The sequence below is a fragment of the Oratosquilla oratoria genome, chromosome 21 (genome assembly GCF_046742065.1).
Source record: "Oratosquilla oratoria isolate Oo_2021 chromosome 21, ASM4674206v1, whole genome shotgun sequence".
In the NCBI taxonomy this organism is placed as follows: Eukaryota; Metazoa; Arthropoda; class Malacostraca; order Stomatopoda; family Squillidae; genus Oratosquilla; species Oratosquilla oratoria.
In genome coordinates this window covers 4,199,794-4,224,406 of record NC_134797.1, presented here as the reverse complement: position 1 = coordinate 4,224,406, position 24,613 = coordinate 4,199,794, and the positions used below count along the sequence as shown (strand labels likewise).

General features: G+C 41.4%; 1 protein-coding gene across 3 annotated transcripts; it reads right to left on the bottom strand.

Moving 5' to 3' along the window:
* Positions 1 to 1,777: 1,777 nt before the first annotated feature.
* LOC143036686 (BTB/POZ domain-containing protein 6-like) lies at positions 1,778 to 22,302 on the bottom strand. Of its 3 annotated transcripts, XM_076204273.1 has the most exons (7): positions 22,110 to 22,302; positions 21,738 to 21,791; positions 19,083 to 19,249; positions 18,762 to 18,995; positions 9,702 to 9,797; positions 2,673 to 2,812; positions 1,780 to 2,551 (listed from the first exon to the last, which is right to left on the bottom strand). In XM_076204273.1, the coding sequence occupies exons 3-7, from the start codon at positions 19,236 to 19,238 to the stop codon at positions 1,909 to 1,911; spliced, it is 1,269 nt and encodes a 422-aa protein (XP_076060388.1). In that variant the 5' UTR covers positions 19,239 to 19,249; positions 21,738 to 21,791; positions 22,110 to 22,302; the 3' UTR covers positions 1,780 to 1,908. The 3 variants fall into 3 exon arrangements, with proteins under 3 accessions (XP_076060389.1, XP_076060388.1, XP_076060387.1); XM_076204272.1 differs by lacking the exon at positions 21,738 to 21,791; XM_076204274.1 differs by lacking the exons at positions 9,702 to 9,797; positions 21,738 to 21,791 and having other exon boundaries at positions 1,778 to 2,551.
* Between the last annotated feature and the right edge of the window lie 2,311 nt (positions 22,303 to 24,613).

Sequence of the window (24,613 nt, the reverse complement as noted above, 5' to 3'; positions counted from 1 at the left end):
CTCTATGCACTCATTTAAATCTAAAAACCCTCTATGCATTCATTTAAATCCATCTAAAAAGCCTTCTTTTCCTCTATGCTTCTCACTACCAGGCCCATGTGCACTTACAAAAACCCACATCACCCCAGTTTCACCTTTATCCACAGTAGCCCTGAAGAAACCTTGCACTCCGCATGTTTACCTATCTCCTCACTTACTAGTATAGCCACCTCTTCTCTTGTCACTCCTGAGACCCTCCCAGACTCAAACTTGCCCCTCCCTTTCAACTTAGTTTCACTCAATGCCAACACATCCATCTTTCTTCTGACAAACATACCTCTATCTTCCCTTTCACTCTCATCTGTAGTACATCTACACACATTAAAAGACTCAAACCTTAGGGTTCTGGCTGGAAAACTCCTTCCAGACCCTCTTATGCCTTTTTTTTTTTTTTTAATATCACCTTTGGGGTTACAGGGAGAAGGATGACTAATCCTATCCCCATCCTGTTTTTGTCGCCTTTTATGACTCAATTGGGAACACTTGGTGGCAGTATTCTCTTCCCCTACCACAGGGTTCATTGAAATAAGAAAATTAATATTCATAGAAGTGGTACAGGACAGAGATTTCCTCTACCAGACAAAATGATGTGCGACTCTGGTCTGAAGGGGTGCCCCATATAGATCCTAAAGTATTAGCTCCATGATACTGATCAGCTTTAACTCCACAGTAACATGCAGCCAATACCCCAGACAGGGTAAGCAATATTTCTAAATTCTTTAATATGAATTCTTGTCCCTTCAACCTCACTTCACTCCTCCAATATGGTATTTTTATTATGTCTTTTCAACCAGGCTTGAAATAATTTTGGTTGCAGCTTTTTGTATCTAATTTTTCTTGTATATTTCTTTTCAAGTGGTGACCACTCCACTGTTGCACATGACTACGTCAAATCAGGCTTTTATCTTATTTTTTGGTGTGTGTGTATGTACAAATACATACACACACATGCTAGTTAGTAAAATGTATGCAACTTATGGGAACAGAAATAAAGTAATCTAATTACATCAAGATAATCATACTACCCTTTATTTGTATAATGTATTGCACTAACAGATGTCCTAAATTGCACATTATATGGGACCAATGACAGGTGCCTGCAAGTAGTGGTCATTCAAGATAGACATGGGAAAGAACAATTTCCCTGCAATCCACCTTCAAAAATTGTCAACACCTGCACTTCCTCCTCAATATGCAGCTCCAAGGGAGTGTCACTTGGTCCCCAGACCAAGATATTTTTTCAAATTCAACAGTATCTTCTCCATCTTTCATAGGAAAGATGACAACTGGTGAGTGCTCCTCTCTTCCTACTACAAACCAGCGACAGAAACTGCCACATTAATATAACACAGACTAGTTTCTTCCCAGAGATCTATGGTATGGTCCAAGAACCATTGTCAGCTACTGTGGGGCTGTGGGTTTTTTGTCAGTGAAATTCAAAGCTATCTATCTATATACCAAGGGCTTTTTCCCCCTTACAAGGAAGGTAGCCAAGTCAATAGGCAACACACTCACATTCACCACCCATTCCTCCCGCTCATTTTTAGCTCCCCATGGATGACAGGTCATCCTTGTATCCTGCCCACTGCCCTGGGTCAAAAACAATGCAAGATACAGCACATCCACAGCAAGGCCACTTCACTTATCAGTGAAAAAAAAAAAAAAAAAAAAAAAAAAAAAAAAACTCCACATTATGCAGAGGGAAAAAAAAAAAAAAAAAAAAAAAAAAAAAAAAAAAAAAAAAAAAAAAAAAAAAAAAAAAAAAAAAAATTGCAATGTTGAGTACCAATAAATGTGAATACAAAATATATGACATGACTAAATATTTTTGGTAGTGCTAGTACTACATGTCACAAAGGTAACATGGCATCATTGTTTTGAGAAATACAATTGTAGATCTATGTCACAGTCCTTCTCATAGGTTATGGTCACATCTTCAACTGTAATGTCAAATACAGTCTCTTCTTCTGAATTACTTGATAACACAGTTTTGCTTTTAAAAGCAAACTTTATGTCATATGGCATACCCCTCTTGAGTGCTACAGGCTGTCGGAAAGTGAAAACATTATTCTGAGAAGTTGCAGACCCTAGCACATCGCCGGCACAATTCACAATGTTTATAGTTCCTTCTCTATTTGCTTCCATATGATAAATGTAAATATTCTTATCACTTTCAACAGTTCCAACAAAAACAAAATTATCAGAGGCCCTATATATTTTCTTTCTAAGGTACACACTGTCAGTTTGTAAACTTGCTTTAGGAAGATCTTCCAATCTTGGTCCTCTCCTTACTTTTGACGTGTTGAAGGAATCAGGGCAGTTAGCCCCTCGAATAGCCTTCAAGATGTTAATACACTCTGTGTGGCTTAGTACTTCTGTGTCAATGACTTTATCTATGAATTCTTCACAAGATATGGTAAGAAATCGCACTTCCTTCAGCAGGTCTTCAATCTCCTCTCGTAATGCACTTCCAGAGTACTCTTCCCCTCGTCGTTGCAGTTGAGCTTTTCCCCTAAAATTTGTAGAAACAATTATAAAGGTACAAGAATGAAAACATGAGTATTTGTATGAAGTATACATCCTTTAAAACAATCTCACCATAACACTACTTAATACACTTGTTTACAACCCACCAGTCAATAACTGCATTCAACAAAACCACTTCAGAGGTTACAGTCAGATTCTGCTCCTGCAACAGATTCTTCAATGTTTCCTTCTTCAGAAAATTTACACATTTAGCAGACATAACATCATCAGGACTGTCATGTAGCATCTGAGTAAAGGGGTTGGCTATTAGAATCAAAATCCTCATGAGATGCATATAAATGCTGGGATATCTATCCATGATGTAATTTATTTTGAATCATCCAAATGTAAACTGTCACATGTATACATGTTATATACATACATACATATACCAAGGCTTTTTCCCCCTTACAAGGGAGGTAGCCAAAAAGGGAAAGGCATAAAAACACTCCCACCCATTTCATCCCCACATACACTCCACACCCCTCCCACCCTCCCTCTCATCTGAGCACCTCCTGGATGACGGGTCATCCCTGCACCCTGCCCACCGCCCTGGGTCAGAAGCAGTGTCGCAAGACACAGCACATCCTAAGCAAGGCCGCTTCATTTAATCGGTGACCCCCCCTCTCCGTCCCCCCTTGCATATAAGGAGAGGACGGGGAGAAATCCCTTCGGGCTGCGTCAAAATTTACTCACACATACTACCCCACCCCCCTGCCCATTCCTCCTCCTGCACTCACAACATCATCCATATACAACCATTCTCCACTCACCTCTGTCTTCCGTCCTCTCCCTTCCTTCCTCAACAGACATTCCCCTCTTCCCCAAAGCCCCCCTTCACCCCATCCATCCACCTCATCCTAGGACGTCCCCTCATGTTCACTCCCTCCACATCTGCCTTCCATATCTCTTTTACTAGTCTTTCTTCACTCATTCTTTCCATGTGTCCAAACCATCCTAATATTCTTTCATCAACCCTATCTCCCAAATCCTTTTTCACCCCTGTTCTCCTCATCACCTCCTCATTTCTCACTCTATCCAGCCTAGTAACCCCCACCATACTTCTCAGACACCTCATCTCAAACACATTCAAACTCCTTCTCTCTTCTTCTCTTATGTTCCACGTTTCTGCCCCATACAGTGCTGTTGGCACAATCACTCCTTCATACAGTCTCCTCTTCGCATCCATTCCCAAATGTCTATTCCTCATTACACTCTTTAATCCACCAAGGCATTTACTCGCTTCTCTCAATCTACATTCTACCTCCACCTTCACTCCACCTTTTCCTGCTACACTTGCACCCAAGTATCTAAAACTATCCACTTCCTCCAGTCGCTCTCCCTTAATGTTCACTTCCAGTCTACTGCCACTTTCACCCCTTGTACATCTCATCCCCTTACTTTTACCTACATTTATCTTTAGCTTTCTTCTATCACATACTCTCCCAAACTCTGCCACCAACTTCCTCAATCCCTCCTCTGACCCTGCCACAAGCGCAGTGTCGTCCGCAAACAACAGCTGGCTCACCTCCCACTTTTCTCCATTTTCTTTAACCATCTCCAATCCCTGACCCACTACCCTAGCATCACCTTTCGCACCACCCCATCCATGTATAAGTTGAATAGCCAGGGCGACATAACGCATCCTTGACGAAGTCCCACCTTTACTTCAAACCACTCACTCTCTCCATTTCTAATCCTGACACAAGCTCTACTACTCTCATAAAAACTCTTGACAGCTCCCAGAAGCTTTCCTCCTATCCCATAAATCTGCATAACCTCCCACAGTGCCTTTCTGTCTACCCTATCATAAGCCTTTTCCAGATCCATAAAAGCCCAAAAAACATAATTCCCCTTTCCTATAGCTTTCTCACATATCTGTCTTACCACAAAGATCTGATCTACACAACCTCTACCTGTCATAAATCCACACTGTTCCTCACCAATTACTCCTTCTGTTCCTCTCCTAATCCTCTCAATTAAGATCCTCCCATAAGCCTTCCCTACTACACTTAACAGGCTAATCCCTCTGAAACTACTACATTCACACTTGTCCCCTTTTCCCTTGTAAAGAGGAACTATACAGGCACTTCTCCAGTCCTCCGGTACTCTACCCTCTCTCCAGCAAACATTAAATAACCTCACCAACCAGTCCACCATCACTGAACCTCCCTTTTTCAGACATTCTGCATGGCATCCATCCAGACCAGGTGCCTTACCTGCTTTCATCATCTTTACAACTGCCTTCACCTCATCCTTCCTTATTTCTCCTCCATTCTCCTCACTCACTCTCATTTTCTTCGCATTTCCCACTGCAGCTATCTTTCCTTCCCTATCCTCCTTCACATTTAGCAACTCCCTAAAATATTCTACCCATCTTCCCCTTACTGCCATCTCTTCCATTATCATCTCTCCATCTGTACCTTTTACCTTTTCTTCTCTACTTGATTCGCCTCCTCTTCCTCTCTTAATTTCTTTCCAAAATATCTTTTTATTACTTTCAAAATTTTCTGTCATACTCCTACCCCATTTCACATCTGCTCTCCTCTTTGCCTCCTTTACCTTTTGCTTTACTTCTCTTTTCTTTTCTTTGTACGTCTCATATGACTCCCCCGTCCTCTTTTGTAACCAATCTGTGAATGCTCGCTTCTTCTCTTCTACAACCTTCTTTGTTTCCTCATCCCACCATTCACTACCCTTTCTTCTATTTCCCCCTGTCCTTCTTGTTCCACACACCATCCTTGCACACTTTAAGACTCCCTCCTTGAACCATCCCCATTCCTCCTCCACACCCATCTCTGCTCCATCCTTTACTCCCTCCCACTCCTCCTTCAGCTTCTTTTCGTACTCCTTCTCCTTTTCCTTTTCATTCAAGGAGTTCACTCTAACAACCTCCCTACCTTTTGTCCCTTTCCTCTTTCTCCATCTATCCTCCACTCTCAGCTTACCTTCCACCAAAAAATGATCTGATATTCCCCCACCCTCTCCCCTTAGCACATGTACATCCTTAACTCTTCCTATCATAATCCTATTTACCACTACATAATCCATTAGCGCTCTATCTACCACCCTTCCCTCCACCACCCTCTCCCATGTGTACTTATGCTTGACTTTCTTCCGAAACACTGTATTTGCTATCATCAACTCTCTTTCTAGACACATTTCCACCATCAACTCTCCACTACGATTCTTTCCTGGAACTCCACACTTCCCAACCACTCCATCGATTGGACCATTTCCTACCCTAGCATTAAGGTCTCCCAGTACTATTACATTGACATTTCTTCCTAAACCCTCTATGCACTCATTTAAATCTATCCAAAAGGCCTCCCTTTCTTCCACGCTCTTCTCACTGCCAGGCCCATATGCACTTACACCCACATCTCCTTTCCCAGTGTCACCTTCATCCACATTATCCTTGAGGAAACCTCCTTCCACTCCACTACCTGTTTACCTATCTCCTCACTTACTAGAATAGCCACCCCTTCCCTCACTCGCCCTCTCTTCACTCCTGATAACCTCCCACTTACACTCCCAAACTTACACTCACCCTTCCCTTTCAACTTAGTTTCACTCAAAGCCAACACATCCATCTTTCTTCTCACAAACATACTACCTATCTCTTCCCTTTTACTCTCATCTGTACCACATCCACGCACATTAAAAGACCCAAACCTTAGGATGCTGGCCCGAGGCCCTCCAGCACCCCTTATGCCTTCACTTTTCTTTTTAGGTTATAAGAGGTACAAAGAAAAGAGAAGTAAAGGAGGCAAAGTGGAGAGCAGATGTGTAATGGGGTAAGAGTATGACAGAAAATTTTGAAAGTAATAAAAATATGTTTTTGAAGGAAATTAAGAGGAAGGGGAGGTGAATCAAGTGGAGAAGAAAAAGTAAGGTGTAGATGGAGAGATGATAATGGAAGAGATGGCAGTATGAGGAAGATGTGCAGAGTACTTTTAGGGAGTTGCTAAATATGAGGGAAGATGGGGAGGGAAAGGTAGTTGCAGTGGGAAGTGCTATGAAAATAACGGTGATGAACGAGGAAAATGGAGGAGAAATAAGGAAAGACGAGGTGAAAGTAGTTATTAAAATGAGAGCAGGTAAAGCACCTGGGTTAGATAGGTGTCATGAGGAGTGTATAAAAAAGTGATGGTGGACTGGCTGGTGAGGTTGTTTAAGGTTTATCTAAAAGAGGGTAGAATGCCAGAGGACTGGGAAAGGGGGACAAGTGTGAGTGTAGTAGTTTCAGAGGGATCAGTTTGTTGAGTGTAGGCTTATGGGAGGTCTTTGCAAGCATGTTGCAAGGGCAGCAGTGAAACAGGTTGTGTAGTTCGTGGGTTTATTAATTGGTAGGTTATGCATACAGAGGGGGCACGTCAAGTACCCACGGAATCTAAAGAGCAACTGCCCGTGGGCGAAGGTGTTAGATGCTGTAGGCACACATACATACAGGGGGCTTTGTTAAAAGTATGAAAGGGGTCCTTGTGGTGGGAGGCGTCTGTGAGTCGGGCACGCAGTACACCACCCTTGCACTAGTTCACATTAGTCCTATGCCCAGTACACTATACCACACCTCCCGGTCCTACTTGGCATCCGAGACGGTCCCCTTCAATGCCTCCGGTGGGCGGCAGTGGTGTCGACTCCTCCTGCGGTGACGTAATTGCCACGGGTGTGCAGAGACAGTGTGGCAGTTCCTAAGCTGGGTGAGTGTGGCCTGTGTGAGTCAGCTAGGCCCCACGCGGGTGGCACTCGCGGTGAGCAAGGCGAAGCAGGACAAAGGCCTCCTTGTTCGTGCGGCCTGCTTTGGCCTGGGCCCCGTGCAGGGTGGCGTCTGCAGCTAGCAGGGCGGAGCAGTGGGACAAAGGCCTCTTTGTTCGCCCCACTACGTGCACAAACGCACGCCATTATCACTATCACACGATTTTGCACGGTCCTGTGCATGCTCACTGTATTGGCACTGCACTCACGGTCCAGCGTGTTCACTGTCGCCTATCGGTTTAGTTCCGTCAGTATGTGCCACTGATTCACGTATCATCCCATGTTTCATTGTTGCACACTGCAAGCAATTGCAAGAATCCTACTCACTGCGCCATGTGTGCAACAGAAACGCGGGGGGACGTTTGGAGTCTTTATTAATAAGTGGGTTATGCGTACAGAGGTGAGTCACAATAGGAGAGCTACATGCTCACAGTAAGACGGACAGTTCTAGACTGACTTGGGGGTAACGTCGTATTCCCTGCGCAGAGGGAAAACTATGCCACGTCCTACATATTTATCAATGAGGGCCTTGTGCCCAAAGAGTCCTTGTAAACCTATGGTGCCCTGCTCGTGTCGAACGCCAGGGCCCATGATAACGCTATACCACAGGAGGGTTTTGATTAAGAGGATGAGGAGAGGAACAGAGGGAGTAATTGGTTAAGAACAGCATGGGTTTAAGATAGGCAGGGGTTGTGTGGATCAGATTTTTGTGGTAAGACAGATATGTGAGAAAGCTTTAGGAAAAGGTAAGGATGTTTTTTGGGCATTTAAGGACTTGGAAAAGTTTATAACAGGGTAGACAGGAGGGCACTGTGGGAGGTATTGCAGATATATGGGATAGAAGGTAAGTTGTTAAGAGCAGTCAAGAGTTTATATGAGAGTAGTAGAGGCTGTGTTAGAATGAGAAATGGAGAGAGTGGTTTGAGGTAAAGGTGGGACTTTGCCAGGGATCTATTATGTCATCTTGGCTGTTCAATTTATACATGGATGGGGTGGTGCAAGAGGTAAGTGCAAGGGTAATGGGCAAGGGACTGGACACAGTTAAATAAAATGGAGAAAAGTGGGAGATAAGTAAGTTGTTGTTTGCTGATAACACTGCGATTGTGGCAGTATCAGAGGAGGGTTGAGGAAGTTGGTGACAGAGTTTGGGAAGGTGTGCGAAAGAAGGAAGTTGAAGATAAATGTGGGTAAAAGTAAGGTGATGCGATATACAACAGGAGAGGATGACAGCGAGTATTAAGAGAGAAACTGGAGGAAGTGGACAGCTTTAGATACTTAAGTGTGAATGTGGCGGGAAAGGGAGAGGTGGAGATGGAGGTAGAATGTAGATTGAGAGAATCAAGTAAATGCATTGGGTGATTAAAAAATGTAATAAGACATTTGGGAATGGATGTTAAGAGGAGTTTGTATGAAGGGGTGATTATGCAATGAGCACTATATAGGGCAGAAACAAAGTATGTAAGAGAGGAAGAGTTTAAATGTATTTGAGATGAAATGCCTGAGAAGTTTGGTAGGGGTTACTAGGCTGGATAGTGTGAGAGATGAGGTGATAAAGAGGAGAGCAGGGGTAGAAGAGCTGGGAGAGAGGGTTAATGAAAGGGTATTGTGATGGTTTGGACACATGGAAAAGAATGTGTGAAGAAAGATTAGTAAAAGAGGTGTGTAAGGTAAAGGTGTGGGGAGTGAACATAAGGGGGTGACCATGGATGAGGTAGATGGATGGGGTAAAAGGGGCATTGGGAATGAGGGGAATGTCTGTTGAAGAAGGAAAGGAGAAGACAGAAGATAGGGGAGTATGGATGATGTGATGCATGGAAGGTAGTGGGTCAGGGATGGGGGAGTGAAGGACTATGTGTGAATGATAATTTTGATGTAGCCCAAAGAGATTTCTTCCCATCTTCTCTTTTTCTGCATGAGGGGATGGAGAGAAGGAGTCATCGATTAAATGAATTGGCTTTGCTGTGGATGTGCTGTGTCTTGCTGCATTGCTTCTGACCCAGGGCAGTGGGTGAGATGCAGGGATGACCTATCACCCAGGAGGAGCTAAGATAAGAGGGAGGGAGGAGTGGAGTATGTGAGGATTAAATAGGTAGGAGTGGATTTATGCCTTTGACTTTGACTAACTCCCTTCTGAGGGGGAAAAAGCCATTGGTATATGTATGTATAATATATGAAACAAGACAAAATTCCTTTCACTCCTTCTGGGTTTATATGTGCAAACATAACCCTGAATTATTTTGTGCATATTTTTCTATTTAAGGCAATTATGTAAACAAACTATATGCTCTGCCACAAAGTGATATTCACATACAGGATTTGATCCTTTATTGCAGTGCACATCCACTCATAAATAAGGAGAAATAAGAGTAAATACTCACCTCATTACACTTGCTTTTAATATCTTCATCTTCAAACAATACTGAAGCTTCTAGTGCTGCTAAAGTTATATCTGGTGTCATGTTGGAAACAATGTACTGAAAAAGTAATTTTTATCAATCATCTATGAATGGGATATGGGAAAAATTGTTAATTGCAGTCAGAGGATTTTATGAAAATAGTAGAGCTTGTGCTGGGGTGGAAATGATGAGAGCAAGTGGAATGAAAAGAAAAGATCATACGGAATGATACATACATACATATACCAAGGCTTTTTCCCCCTTACAAGGGAGGTAGCCAAAAAGGGAAAGGCATAAATTCATTTCCACCTGTTCCATCCCTGAATACACTCCACACCCCTCCACCCTCCCTCTTATCTCAGCACCTCCTGGATGACGGGTCATCCCTGCATCTTGTCCACTGCCCTGGGTCAGAAGCAGTGTCGCAAGACACAGCACATCCACAGCAAGGCCGCTTCATTAAATCGGAGACCCCCCCTCTCCATCCCCCCATTGCATAAAAGGAGAGGACAGGGAGAAATCCCTTCGGGCTGCGTCAAATTTTGTTCACACATACCTCACCCCCCATCCCCCTGCCCATTCCACCTCATGCAATCACAACATCACCCATATACAACCATTCTCCATTCACCACTATCTTCTGTCCTCTCCCATCCTTCCTCAACAGACATTCCCCTCTTCCCCAAAGCCCCCTTCACCCCATCCATCCACCTCATTCTAGGACGTCTCCTCATGTTCACTCCCTCCACATCTGCCTTCCATATCTCTTTTACTAGTCTTTCTTCACTCATTCTTTCCATGTGTTCAAACCATCCTAATATTCTTTCATCAACCCTATCTCCCAGCTCCTTTTCCATCTCTGTTCTCCTCCTCACCTCCTCATTTCTCACTCTATCTAGCCTAGTAACCCCCATCATACTTCTCAGACACCTCATCTCAAACACATTCAAACTCCTTTTCTTATGTTCCATGTTTCTACCCCATACAGTGCTGTTGGCACAATCACTCCTTCATACAGTCTCCTCTTAGCATCCATTCCTCATTACACTCTTTAATCCACCAAGGCATTTACTCGCTTCTCTCAATCTACATTCTACCTCCACCTTCACTCCACCTTTTCCTGCCACATTTGCACCCAAGTATCTAAACCTATCCACTACCTCCAGTCGCTCTCCCTTAATGCTCACTTCCAGTCTACTGCCACTTTCACCCCTTGTACATCTCATCACCTTACTTTTACCCACATTTATCTTTAGCTTTCTTCTATCACATACTCTCCCAAACTCTGCCACCAACTTCCTCAATCCCTCCTCCGATCCTGCCACAAGCGCAGTGTCGTCCGCAAACAACAGCTGGCTCACCTCCCACTTTTCTCCATTTTCTTTAACCATCTCCAATCCCTTGCCCACTACCCTTACATTTACCTCTCGCACCACCCCATCCATGTATAAGTTGAACAGCCAGGGTGACATAACGCATCCTTGACGAAGTCCCACCTTTACCTCGAACCACTCACTCTCTCCATTTCTAATCCTGACACAAGCTCTACTACTCTCATAAAAACTTTTGACAGCTCCCAGAAGCTTTCCTCCTATCCCGTATATCTGCATAACCTCCCACAGTGCCTTTCTGTCTACCCTATCATAAGCCTTTTCCAGATCCATAAAAGCCCAAAAAACATAATTCCCCTTTCCTATAGCTTTCTCACATATCTGTCTTACCACAAAGATCTGATCTACACAACCTCTACCTGTCCTAAATCCACACTGTTCCTCACCAATTACTCCTTCTGTTCCTCTTCTAATCCTCTCAATCAAGATCCTCCCATAAGCCTTCCCAACTACACTCAACAAGCTAATCCCTCTGAAACTACTACATTCACACTTGTCCCCTTTTCCCTTGTAAAGAGGAACTATACAGGCACTCCTCCAGTCCTCCGGCACTCTACCCTCTCTCCAGCAAACATTAAATAACCTCACCAACCAGTCCACCATCACTGTACCTCCCTTTTTCAGACATTCTGCATGGCATCCATCCAGACCAGGTGCCTTACCTGCTTTCATCATCTTAACAACTGCCTTCACCGCATCCTTCCTTATTTCTCCTCCATTCTCCTCACTCATCACTCTCATTTTCCTATAATAATGTATGGAACAGGTGCTTGGAATACATAGTCTATCTATATACCAACACATGGAAGAGGGTGGTAAATAGGGAGTTATTGTACTACAAATTGGTGACCAGGAGAATAGTAGGAAGAGTTTTGGTTGTACATATTCTAAGGGGAGGGAGTGGAGGAATATCAGATAATTTTTTGGTGGAAGGTAAGTTGAGAGTGGAGGATAGATGGAGGAAAAGGTAAAGGACAAAAGGTAGGGAGGTGCTTAGAATAAACTGCTTAAATGAGAGATAATGAGGAGTACAAGAAGAAGTTAAGAGACGAGTGGGAGTGAAGGACTGAGTAGAACTAGGAGTGAAAGAGGAATGGGAATGGGTTAAGGAGCACAAGGTGTGTAAAGTTGGTGAGTGGAACAAGGAGGATGGGAGGAAATAGAAGGAAGGGTTGTGAGTGGTGGGCTGATGAAGCAAAGAAGTTTGTAGAAGAGAAAAAGCAAGCATTCATAGAGAGGTTACAAAATAGGATGAGAGAATCATATGAGAGGTACAAAGAAGACAGAAGAGAAGTAAAGCATAATATAAAGGAGGCAAAGTGGAGAGCAGATCTGAAATGGGTTAAGAGAGGAAGGGGAGGTGAATCAAGTAGAGAAGAAAAGGTAAAAGATGCTGATGGAGAGATGATAATGGAAAAGACAGCAGTAAGAGGAAGATGGGCAGAGTATTTTAGGGAATTGCTAAATGTGAAGGGGGATAGGGAGGGAAGGGAAAAGTAGTTGCAGTGGGAAGTGCTAAGAAAATGAATGATGAGTGAGGAAAATGGAGGAGAAATAAGGAAAGATGAGGTGAAAGCAGTTATTAAAATGATGAGAGGAGGTAAGGCACCTAGGTTAGATGGGTGTCATTTGGAGTGTATAAAAAAGGGAGGTACAGTGATGGTGGACTGGCTAGTAAGGTTGTTTAATATTTGTCTAAAACAGGGTATAGTGCTGGAGGACTGCCTGTATAGTTCCACTTTACAAGGGAAAAGGGGACAAATGTGAATGTAGTAGTTTCAGAGGGATCAGTTTGTTGAGTGTAGTTGGGAAGGCTTATGAGAGGGTTTTGATTGAGATAATTAAGAGAGGAACAGAGGGAGAGGCAGAAATATTTGCAATGGGATAAGGAAAAGTGGCAACAAGTGATGAGGATGTATTCAGTGTTACTGGGAACTGAGGTGGGAAAGTGTATCGGCAGCCAGAAAGTGATCCATTAGGCACAAAATTTATCCAAGTGTGGGGAAATTGGTGATCCTACTGAGGAATGTTTTGATAAATGCAGACCAATACTACTGAGTGATCATTTGGTAGATGGTTTTGAGATGTACCAAACCTGTTCATGAAAAACGATGTGCCTTGTCACATTGCTGAGCTTATTAAAAACTGGTTTGATTTTGTGCAAATGGATCATATTAAAGACTGGCCTGGAAATTCACCTGATTTAAATCCCATTGAGAACTTGTGGGTGCTAATGAAAAACAAGTTACGTGAATGTGACATATCATTAATCCCTAAGCTCAAGGTGGTCATCCTAGATATCTGAAACAATATTGACCCTAAGTGGCTCCAACACCATGCAGTCTGTCCCAAGGCACCTTGACAAGTGTGTTAAGCGAGAAGGAAGCCCAACAAAGTACTAGAGAAGGGGTAAGTAGTATTTGGTATATTATGGATTTTTTATTCCTGCAACCCTCTTGTGCCAAACATTTTGACTTTGAATGTAGTATAGCCACCACTTCCCTCCCTTGTCCTCTCCTCACTCCTGACACCCTCCCCACTACACTCCCAAACTCAAACTCATCCCTACCTTTCAACTCAGTTTCACTCAATGCCACTACATCCATCTTCTTTATCACAAACATACAGCCTATCACTTCCCTTTTACTTTTATCTGTACCACACCTATGCACATTAAAAGACCCAAAACATAAGAATAAAGGAGACTGCAAGAGACCATAAGGCCTACACTAGGCAGCTCCGTATCCATCACCACCTGTCATCCCCATCCATAAAGTTGTCTAATCGTTTTTTAAAACAACTGATAGTTTCAGTGCTTACTACATGGTTACATGGTTAGAAAACTTCCCCCAGACCTTCTTCTGTTTTGACTTCTTGTAGAAATTTACCCTTGAGGACTACAGAAACCAGGATGCCTAGTCCCATCCTCTGTCCTATTTTTGTCACCTTTTACAACCCAAGTGGGAAAACTTGGCAGTATTCTTTCCTCTCCTACCACAGGGGTAGGAAAAAATGGAAATACATATTCAAACAAGTGGTACATGACAGTATTAAGAGTGTGGGGACATCATAGTCAATAAATTAACATAATTTCTCTATGAGTGGATATTTCCTCTAACAGGCAATATTATGTGTGACTCTGGTCCAAAGGGGTGCCCCATATAGATCCTAAAGTATCAGCTGCACACTGCTGAGCAGATTTTTACTGTACAATAACATGCAGCCAATATCCCAGATGATCTGAAAGTTTTTGAAATGAAGTGTTTGAGAAATATGACAGGTGACTAGAATAGACAGTGTGAGAAATGTAGCAATCAAACAAAGAACAGAGGGGGGGTGTTGTCAGACAAGAAAACAGTAAATATTGGGGTGTCTTGAGATTCTAGAAAAAATTAACACAGAAAGCCTAGCTAAACAAGTGTAGAAAGTTGACATGGATAGAGTGAGCTTGATAGGAAAACTGAGAATGAGATGGATGGATGAAGTGGGCTTTGAGTGCACAAACAATTTCTGTTGAGTTGGGAAAAGATCAGGAAAAAGGAAAAAATGGAGGAAGAATGTTAATTAAAGGATGATGCAATCCAAAGGAAGGTTCCCATCTGATCTATAAAGTTCTGAGTAGATGAGGATGGGATTACAAATGATCAAGCAGTGAGGTAAACCAACTCTGGCTGTTGGGGCCTGCTGTGGAAGAGTTGTACCTCACAGCAGTGCCTTTGAGCCAAGCAGTGTGATGGGGGACAGGGTGACCCTCTCCCCTCTGTGGTGAGATGAGAGATTTGGTTGAATGGGTTATGTCAACAGATGATATAGATGCGTGCTAAATTCTATAATTCCTCTTGTAAAGGAACAGGGGCTTTGTTGTGTATGTGTTTACCTAATTGTAGTATATAGCAAAGGAGTAATGCTTCTGGGTTCCCATCTCCTACTCTTATTTACCATACTTGGCTTCAAGTGTACGAGTGATCCACCACTATCACCTTGGATCATGTATTGTACTCATGATCAATAGTTATTACCCTTCTGGATGAAAGCTCACAGCTCAATTACAGTGTGATCTATGGGTAATGCTGTGAACTTGTTGCAAGGTCATGCCTTGAAGCTTCGTTCTCTCTAGCATTCGCATACCATAGTCGTTTTCTTGATTAATATTGTCAACTTGCTAGAAGTTAGGTTATAGAAATACAGCATTACTGATACTGTTGTCCTGCATATATATATATATATATATATATATAAAAATTAGTACTATTATTTTATAGTTTAAATTGTATTATGTAAGCTAATTAATTCATGGTGCTATCAAATGTCGTATTTGTCCTACTTATTGTTTCACCACCAAGACGGTGGGCTGATTTGACTCGCATTATATTTTTAATAAACAGTTCTGAGAGGGTAGGATTTTAAATAATTCCATTCTCTCACTGAAGTGTGCCTTCACCACCATGTAGTAACCAAACACTACAAACTTACACGCACACACCCCTAATTCCACAAGAGTTGGAGTGCTGGCTTGCAGTGCAGCTAAGCTGAATTTTTTTCAACCTTGGGTGGTACTCAAAGTTGGACTGCTGAGTTTGTAGTCAAGAATGTTACCATTGTACAATCAACCAATATGTATGTGTGTGTGTATTTACTTAATTCTTGGTATTCTCAAATTTACTCCATCCATAAAAAAAAAAAAAAAAAAAAAAAAAGCAACCATCAAAGGATTCTTTGATCAACCCTATCTGCCAGCTCTCTTTCCATCCCAGTTCTGCAGCTCACCTCATTTCTCATTCTATCCATCCTCATCACCTTGACCATATTTCTTAAACACTTTATCTCACTCATACACATGAATCACAGGCTGGAACGGGCGACTAGAAACGAGCTCTGATGTGCAGCGCTTTTTGATAAGTTCAAAGGAAAACCTAGCTTTGTATTTATATTCAGGATAGGGAACTATGTTTATAGAATGACCGAAATGATAGAGTAATTTCACATTAGTGATAAATACACAAAATGGAGAATGATGGAGAAAGACAAAAATATAGTGAACCTCTTAGCATCTCTGTATTCACTGAATGCAACACTTCAATGACTAGCGTGCTACAAGATGGTAGTGTCAATCAAGACTACCGTCTCCCAAGGGAATCCCATTGTTCTTGACAATGCCCTTTTGATGAACAATAGATTCTTGGTGCTCAGGTTGAAAGCCTCTACCTTGAACAATAGCCCTAACTGCATCTCAGGTCAACACCTGCACATTATCGGCTGATGCCTCAACCGAGGCAATTCAAATTCCAAATATTCCTCATATGACAACCCTCCGAGCCTTCCTGAGGGCTTGCCATGTATGTAGTGGTTAGATCCATACCAGGAGAATTAAAGCCAAGAACTCTGCCTGAGTTTCTTTGACCACCAATTCCAAATGTCGAGTACCAAAGCCTACTTTCTGGTGGCAGTAGTGGGAAGATGACACTACACCTACATTCTGATGGGCAGCTGAAGGACTACGATTATGAAGACAACACTACTACAGTCTGGTAGACAGCACTATGACTATGAAGACTATGACACACCTACATTCTGAAGGGATTCAAAGCTACACTACATTCTATAGCCATGGACATTGAAGCATCAGTGCAACACTAATTCCTTCAAAGCACCTTCCAGCTTCCCACTTATGAGTCAAAAGCACCAATACTCTTAGAGGTTTCACCCCCCTCAAAGCAACTATTGAAGCACCTTCCAGCATTCCACTTGCGAGCCAGAAGCACCAACGCTCTTCACTGCTTCTGACCCAGGGCAGTGGACAGGATGCAGGGATGACCCATCATCCAGGAGGTGCCAAGATGAGAGGGAGGGAGGAGGGTGGAGGGGAGTGGAATATGCAGAAGATGGAATGGGAGTGGTTTCTATGCCTTTATCTGTTTTGCTACCCCTGTGTAAGGGGAAAAAAGCCTTTGGTATATGTATGTATATATTCTAAGCACATCCCTACCTTCTGTCTTTTTCTTTTCTCCATCTATCTTTCAACTTACCTTCCACCAAAAAATGATCTGATATCGCCCAACTATCCCCATAAGAATATGTACATCCAAAATTATTCCTACTCTTGGTTACCACTATGTAGTCCATTAACCACTTCCATACGGTGACGCCTACGTAGGCGGCATGAGGAGCAAGTGGGTACTCGATGATGCCGACGTCGGCGTCTTGATTATATTTATTGTAGTCATACCTACGTAATCTCCATTCTCTCTAAACTGGCTTCATCAATTTTCTATGGTTATCAAAATACACGGGTGAAAGTGAACGAACAATTGAGCACTGACTTTATTTTTTATAATGCGATTATTATGACGTAACATCGCACGTCGGGCAGCTAATGCTACCAGAAGTGCGATGTGCCCCGGAGTGAAGAGGTTAAAGCCTCTATGCAGTCATTTAAATCTATCCAAAAAGCCTCCCTTTCTTCTCCACTCTTCTCACTACCAGGCCCATATGCACTTACAAAGACCCACATCTTCCTTCAGCTTCACCTTCATCCACAACCTTGAAGAAACCTCCTTCCACTCACCACATGCTTAACTATCTCTTCATTTACTAGTATTAACCACCCCTTCTCTCCCTCATCCTCTCTTCACTCGAGTCCTGACACCCTCCCTAACTAACTCACCCCTACCTTTCTACTTAGTTTCACTCAGTGGCAACACATCCATCTTTCTTCTCACATACTGCCTATCTCTTCTCTTTTACTTTCATGTGTACCACCTCCAAGCACATTAAAAGACCCAAACCTTAGGGTTATGGCAGGAAAACTCTTCAGGAATGTCTCCTTTGGGACTACAAAGAGTAGGATGCATAGAGTTATCCCCCATCCCATTTTGGTTGCCTTTTATGACAAGTGGGAACACTCGGTGATTGTATTCTTTCTTCTCTACCACAGGTTTCAGCAAAAAAGGAAATGTATATTTAGAGAAGTCGTACAGGACAGTATCACAAGTGGGAGGACAGTTGCAGTATACTAAAGTAGCATAATTTCTCTATGAATAGAGATTTCCTCTATCACAGACAAAATGACGTGTGGCACTGGTTCATAGGGGCACCCCATATAGACCCTAAAGTATCAGCTGCATGCTATTGAGCAGATTTTAACCTCAAAATAACATGCAAACAATACCCTAGACAGGGACATAAAAATGAACAAAAAATAAATACAAAAACAAATAATAATAATTAAATACTCAACTCATGCCAATATGAGAAACTTGCCTTTTACAGCAAATAAACAAAAATACTAGATCCTTAATCTACACCTTGTGAGCAAAAAAATTAGGAATTTAGATATGATATGGTTTAACGTCACATATTCCTCCCATTGGAAGGCTAGGATGGTGCCCCTTACTAACGATCTTGTAGCATGGAATTTAATGAACCATGTCCTTAGTTTAACTTCACCAGTGGCAGGATTCGAACTGCCATCCCCTCAACCTTCACCACAAGTAACAACGCCCTAACCCTCTGAGCCAGCGAGCTTCCACATTTAGATAAGGTTTTCTGGATACCTAAAGGCCTGGATTGGGATTTCTGATGAAGTTACCAAATATGAAGAAACCTAACTAGTGGAAACCACAATATCAAGTATAATTGAAGGAAAACCTACCTGTGAGCAACAGTTCATGGCAGCTTCTAATTGATATTTATGAGCTGCTGCGTACACTTCCAGGGCTAATTCTACGGATTCTAAATCCATATCATCCATGTACATGTGGTCTAAAAGTTTGTGGATGGCTTGGGAAGAATCTCCGTAGAGCTTAAGTTCGTTTCTCACTGCCAGAGGACCCATCAGCATGGACTCGAATACAGGGGAGCTCATGGCCAGCACTATTCTATGAACCTGAACAAAACATTGATCATTAACATTATACACAAAATCTACAAAATTAATATTTCAATATTTGTGGAAATTCATTATGCCACATACCTTCAATGATTCATTGTACTCTGGTAAGATGATGTCAAGGTCTGTATGTAGAATTGATGTGTAGAGATGCTGTAGCCGTTCCTTGGTGTTTTTCAGTGCTAATTGCCATGGTTGGGAAGGATCCCCTGATTTGGCACCAGTACACATTTCCCCCATACCTGATGATACTGAGAAAAATTAATTTATTAGTATTGAAACTTATCTATCATTTCTGGCTCCAGTCATATACTTTATTTAAGTCCTGCAAGGTTATATATATATATATATATATATATATATATATATATATATATATATATATATACTAATTTTGTTTATAGCTTATTATTTTTACTTTTTTTTTTTTTTTTTTTTTTTTTGCCATCTCAAAAACTTTATGTCTCTTCCTCTATATTCCTAGCCTGCTCCAAATCAAGGGTACATTTACTCCTTCACACAAACCACTATTTACATTCATCCCCAAATACTTATTTCTCATAACAATTTTTGTTCTATCTAGATATCCACTTGTTTGGGATAGATGACAAGCACCTGCAAGAAGGACATCAGTAAATTCCATGCCATCACTCTTCAAACCCAATTTCCAGTTTGAGGTGCAGCACCAAGGGGTTGATATTTGGTCTTTGGATTGAGCCAAAGATTTTTCCTTGGCAAATTTGTATTTCATCCATCTTGAAACACAAGGAGGACTGGCAAATGGTGACTGATTCCCTCCTCCAGCTTTCGACCAGTGACACAGAAAGACCCGCACTTATACAACACATAGATCAGTCCAAGGTTTCTTCTGAGAGATATGTACAAGACTTGCTTGAGAACCACTGCCAACTGCTGTAGAACTTTGGGTTTCTAGTCAGCAAAATTCAAGGCAATAATTCAATTATCTACTTGCTTCCTTTACTCTAACATTCACTTTTGCATCCAGTGCTTCAACTGTATATGGAAAAAAAAAAAAAAAAAAAAAGTGTAGCCTCACTGCTGCCAGTAATTTCAGTACGAAGCAAAACAAGTGGACAGACTGAAAGAAATTAGTACTGCTGGAAGACACCACTGCCATTCTAGCACCTCTTGTGTGTTGCTCAAATGAAATATAGCATTTGTCATCACTTCCTTAATATGTCATTTACATTATTCTGATAGATATGATGATGAATCTGTCCTAAGTGCAATCACTTCAAAGAGGACACAGAACACCTTATACTACAATGCCCATATTAACAATACCTAGACAGTAGCACAACATATCTTCCCCAAGTGCCAGTTCCCTGATGGCTACAGGTCTTCTGCAAGAATGATCAGAGGCAATAGATTGACTGATATGAGTGATTTAATGGCACTTGTTCCTCAGTTTCCCCATAAATGACTTTGTGGAATCAATTCCCTTACCTAACCTAATCATTTGGAACTGACTCAGGTGAGGAACAGTAAAATTTCTCTAACTTCTAATACATGTAAAACTTGATTAATTTCAATTTCCAATATATTGAAGACTCTTGGCACTTGAAAAAACACTGCAATGCTGAAGGGGGTCTCACTAAACGCCGACCAAAGTCGACCAAAGCCGACCAAAACCACACAATGATGGTTTTTGCTCAAATGCATAGTTTATATATAAAAAATAGTATATGGTTGCATTATTTGACCTATTTTCTTTAAAATGTGTGATTTCCATGTAAAATCATCAAAGAGAAGTTACGTTTTTATCCTCTGCAAAATTACCAACCGGCAACCAACGCCGACCAAACCCAAACAAAGACAGCTTTTGCTCAAATGACAAAAACGTAACTTCTCTTTGATGATTTTACATGGAATTCACACATTTTAAAGAAAATAGGTCAAATAATGCAACCATATGCTATTTCTTACATATAAATTGTGCATTTGGGCATAAACCGTCATTATGTGGTTTTGGTCGACGTTGGTAATTTTGCAGAGGATAAAAACGTAACTTCTCTTTGATGATTTTACATGGAAATCACACATTTTAAAGAAAATAGGTCAAATAATGCAACCATATGCTAATTTTTATTTAAAATTATAAATTTGAGCAAAAGCCGTCATTGTTTGGGTTTGGTCGGCGTTGGTTGCCAGTTGGTAATTTTGCAGAGGATAAAAACGTAACTTCTCTTCGATGATTTTACATGGAAATCACACATTTTAAAGAAAATAGGTCAAATAATGCAACCATATGCTATTTTTTATATATAAATTATGCATTTGAGCAAAAACCGTCATTGTGTGGTTTTGGTCGGCTTTGGTCGGCGTTTAGTGAGACCGTGCTGAAGGCAGTACATTACAAGGCTAAATTGTAGTGTTGTGTGATGTTGCAAATCTCTGACCAACGAAATACTTGAAAGAACAATAATTTGTCATGGGATAGACGAAAAATACCCAATGCATGGTCCTTGGACAGATATTAATAAACTAGCCTAGTGACTACAGTCCACTGTGACTATTCTATTTCCTTTATTTAGTTTATAGATAGTGATTATAATTTACTAAGCAATCTAAAGTAGTGTTGTTTCCTTGTTGTGATTTGATCAAATTTTCTTCCTTTTGCTATCTGGGTGAATCAAAAGCTAGAATTTAAAAGAAAAAGTCCCCATTATTTTCCATATTTCCAATCACCTAACTAAAGAAAAATATGCTTTGCCTAACCTCCAATCACTCCTAAATCCCCTGGTGAGCGTTGATGCTAGAACCTTCTTCCACCTAGAATTTAGCAATATTATCCACATTAAGATGGTAATGACATAAAACTATCTACGTTTAATGTTGGGATAACTGCACTATCAGACACTTTGGTATAGGGTTCATTAAGCGAGTATCTGCCATGATTATAATTATTTCAGTTTGGAAAAATTATTTTTGTATTTAAAATTGCTTGATATGTAAACACATTCAAACACACAACTTATATATACAACAAGCATTACATAAGAATTGGAGATTACCGAAATCCACTTGGAATATCAGGTGAATCATAACTTTTTTATAATAGACTTTGACTAAGACTAAGTAAATATTTACCCTTGGTCCGTAACTATACTTTTTCAGTTAAAGTAAAATTGTTTGGATGAAGTCTTTTCTATAAAGTTTTCCTCACAAGTTAATAATTTCAGAGTAAATCGCGAGACTTCCTCCCGAACTTTTAAATTTTAAGTCCAGTGCTGTCCTCTAACTTCAAGATAAGGGGTTAAGTGTGTTCGTACGTATGTTTGTTTTGAACGAGGCGCGAGCAGCAGAATCCTGTTGCGATCCAATATTGGGTGGGTTTTTCGTTTATGTCTCTATTTTCCATATAATTCTTATCGTTTTACTGTTTTTTAATTATTATAGTTTCTTATAATTTGATAAAACTTTATTTTCAAGAGAATATTGCGGTTCAAATATTTTTTCAAAATGTTACGTTTTTTTCTTTTCTTTTCGAAAAGAAAAAAACGTAACATTTTGAAAAAATGTTACGGGGGTGTATGGCGGGGGTGTATGGCGGGGGTTACTAGGCTAGATAGAGTGAGAAATGAGGAGGTGAGGAGGAGAACAGGGGTGAAAAAGGATTTGGGAGAGAGGGTTGATGAAAGAATATTAGGATGGTTTGGACACATGGAAAGAATGAGTGAAGAAAGACTAGTAAAAGAGGTGTGGAAGGCAGATGTGGAGGGAGTGAACATGAGGGGACGTCCTAGGATGAGGTGGATGGATGGGGTGAAGGGGGCTTTGGGGAAGAGGGGAATGTCTGTTGAGGAAGGAAGGGAGAGGACGGAAGACAGAGGTGAGTGGAGAATGGTTGTATATGGATGATGTTGTGACTGCATGAGGAGGAATGGGCGGGGGGGTGGGGGGTGGGGTAGTATGTGTGAGTAAATTTTGACGCAGCCCGAAGGGATTTCTCCCCGTCCTCTCCTTATATGCAAAGGGGGACGGAGAGGGGGGGTCGCCGATTAAATGAAGCGGCCTTGCTGTGGATGTACTGTGTCTTGCGACACTGCTTCTGACCCAGGGCGGTGGGCGGGGTGCAGGGATGACCCGTCATCCAGGAGGTGCTCAGATGAGAGGAAGGGGGGGAGGGGTGTGGAGTGTATTTGGGGATGAAATGGGTGGGAGTGTTTTTATGCCTTTCCCTTTTTGGCTACCTCCCTTGTAAGGGGGAAAAAGCCTTGGTATATGTATGTATGTATGTACGTTTTTTTCGGTAAAATTCTAGACTTACTTTGGCTAGGTTACTGATCTCAAAGAAACAGATCAGTGGACTGGATTTGTGATACATAAATATATATATATATATATATATATATATATATATATATATATACATATATATATATATATACATATATATATATATATATATATATATATATATATTTAATCTGACATTCATTCTATAGACGAAATGGCAGTTGACAAATGATAACTATACTTTTTAAATTTCAAAGCATTGAAAAAGTCTTGAAAAAATCTTGCAAAGGCGTATAACATATGACGTACATATGACGTAGTTAAAAATATCAATATCGTCTAACACTTAAATTTTGATTTCTCGCAGGACTAACATTTTGAGATGTCAGGATAGGGAGTGGCTTGCTTTGGTTATTGATAACAACGAGAAAACTTTGTATGTATATATGACATAGGGTAAGAAAAATGGCAGTCTAACATTTAACCAACTTTATTTATGGATTTCTGAAGATCTAGTATCTTAAGTACAAATTTACAGTGGAGGAAATAGATTACAAAGGTTAATTATGTAGATAAACTTATAAATGTGCAAATATGTCTTACAGGCAGAAGACGGTGAGGTGACGCGCTGCTGGTTAAAACCAGACTGGCCGTCACACAATTCTATTCTATTCAAATAAATTCGGGAAAAATATTTCCACGGGCTTTTAAGGTGAGCCCTTTTGTAGGGTGACTCTGTGTATGAATGTGTGTGGTTTGCCACACACACTCATACAACCACGAGATGTGCATACATATGTGATATATGTATGCACATCCCGATGAATGCACTTTCCTAACAATAATAGTGCATGTAATAAGAATAATTTGAACATGATAGATAATTAATTAAAGGGGGGCAGACACTTCACCAATCGACGCAATTCAAATTCGCTAAAGTGGCTGCATAGGCGGCGGACAAGACCCTCAGATGTTGTCGGAGGTCCTCTCCTCAGAAAAGCAGTTGCGGGGCAATGCTTGAGGTAGTGTTCTAGGGTGGCTTCTGGGTGATTGAAATGATGACATCTTCTTTCTTCTGCTGTAGGGTTATTCTTGATTTGCCAGAAACAACGGTCCTCCAGGCGCAGACGGAAGAGCAGAGGTTCCACTTTTCTAGGTGTGGAGCGAGGAAGTACAAGGGCTCGTAGTCTGTGACGGCCCTGTACCACCTCGCCCTTTCTAATACCTCTGCCTCCAGTCTGTGCTGAAGGAACCGTTGCACCTGGTTAAGAGCCCTGGTGCGTATGCGTAACTGATTTCTGCTGAGAGGGACGACAACATCGACTTCAGGTCTTTGGCGCGCCGCTTCTGCCGCC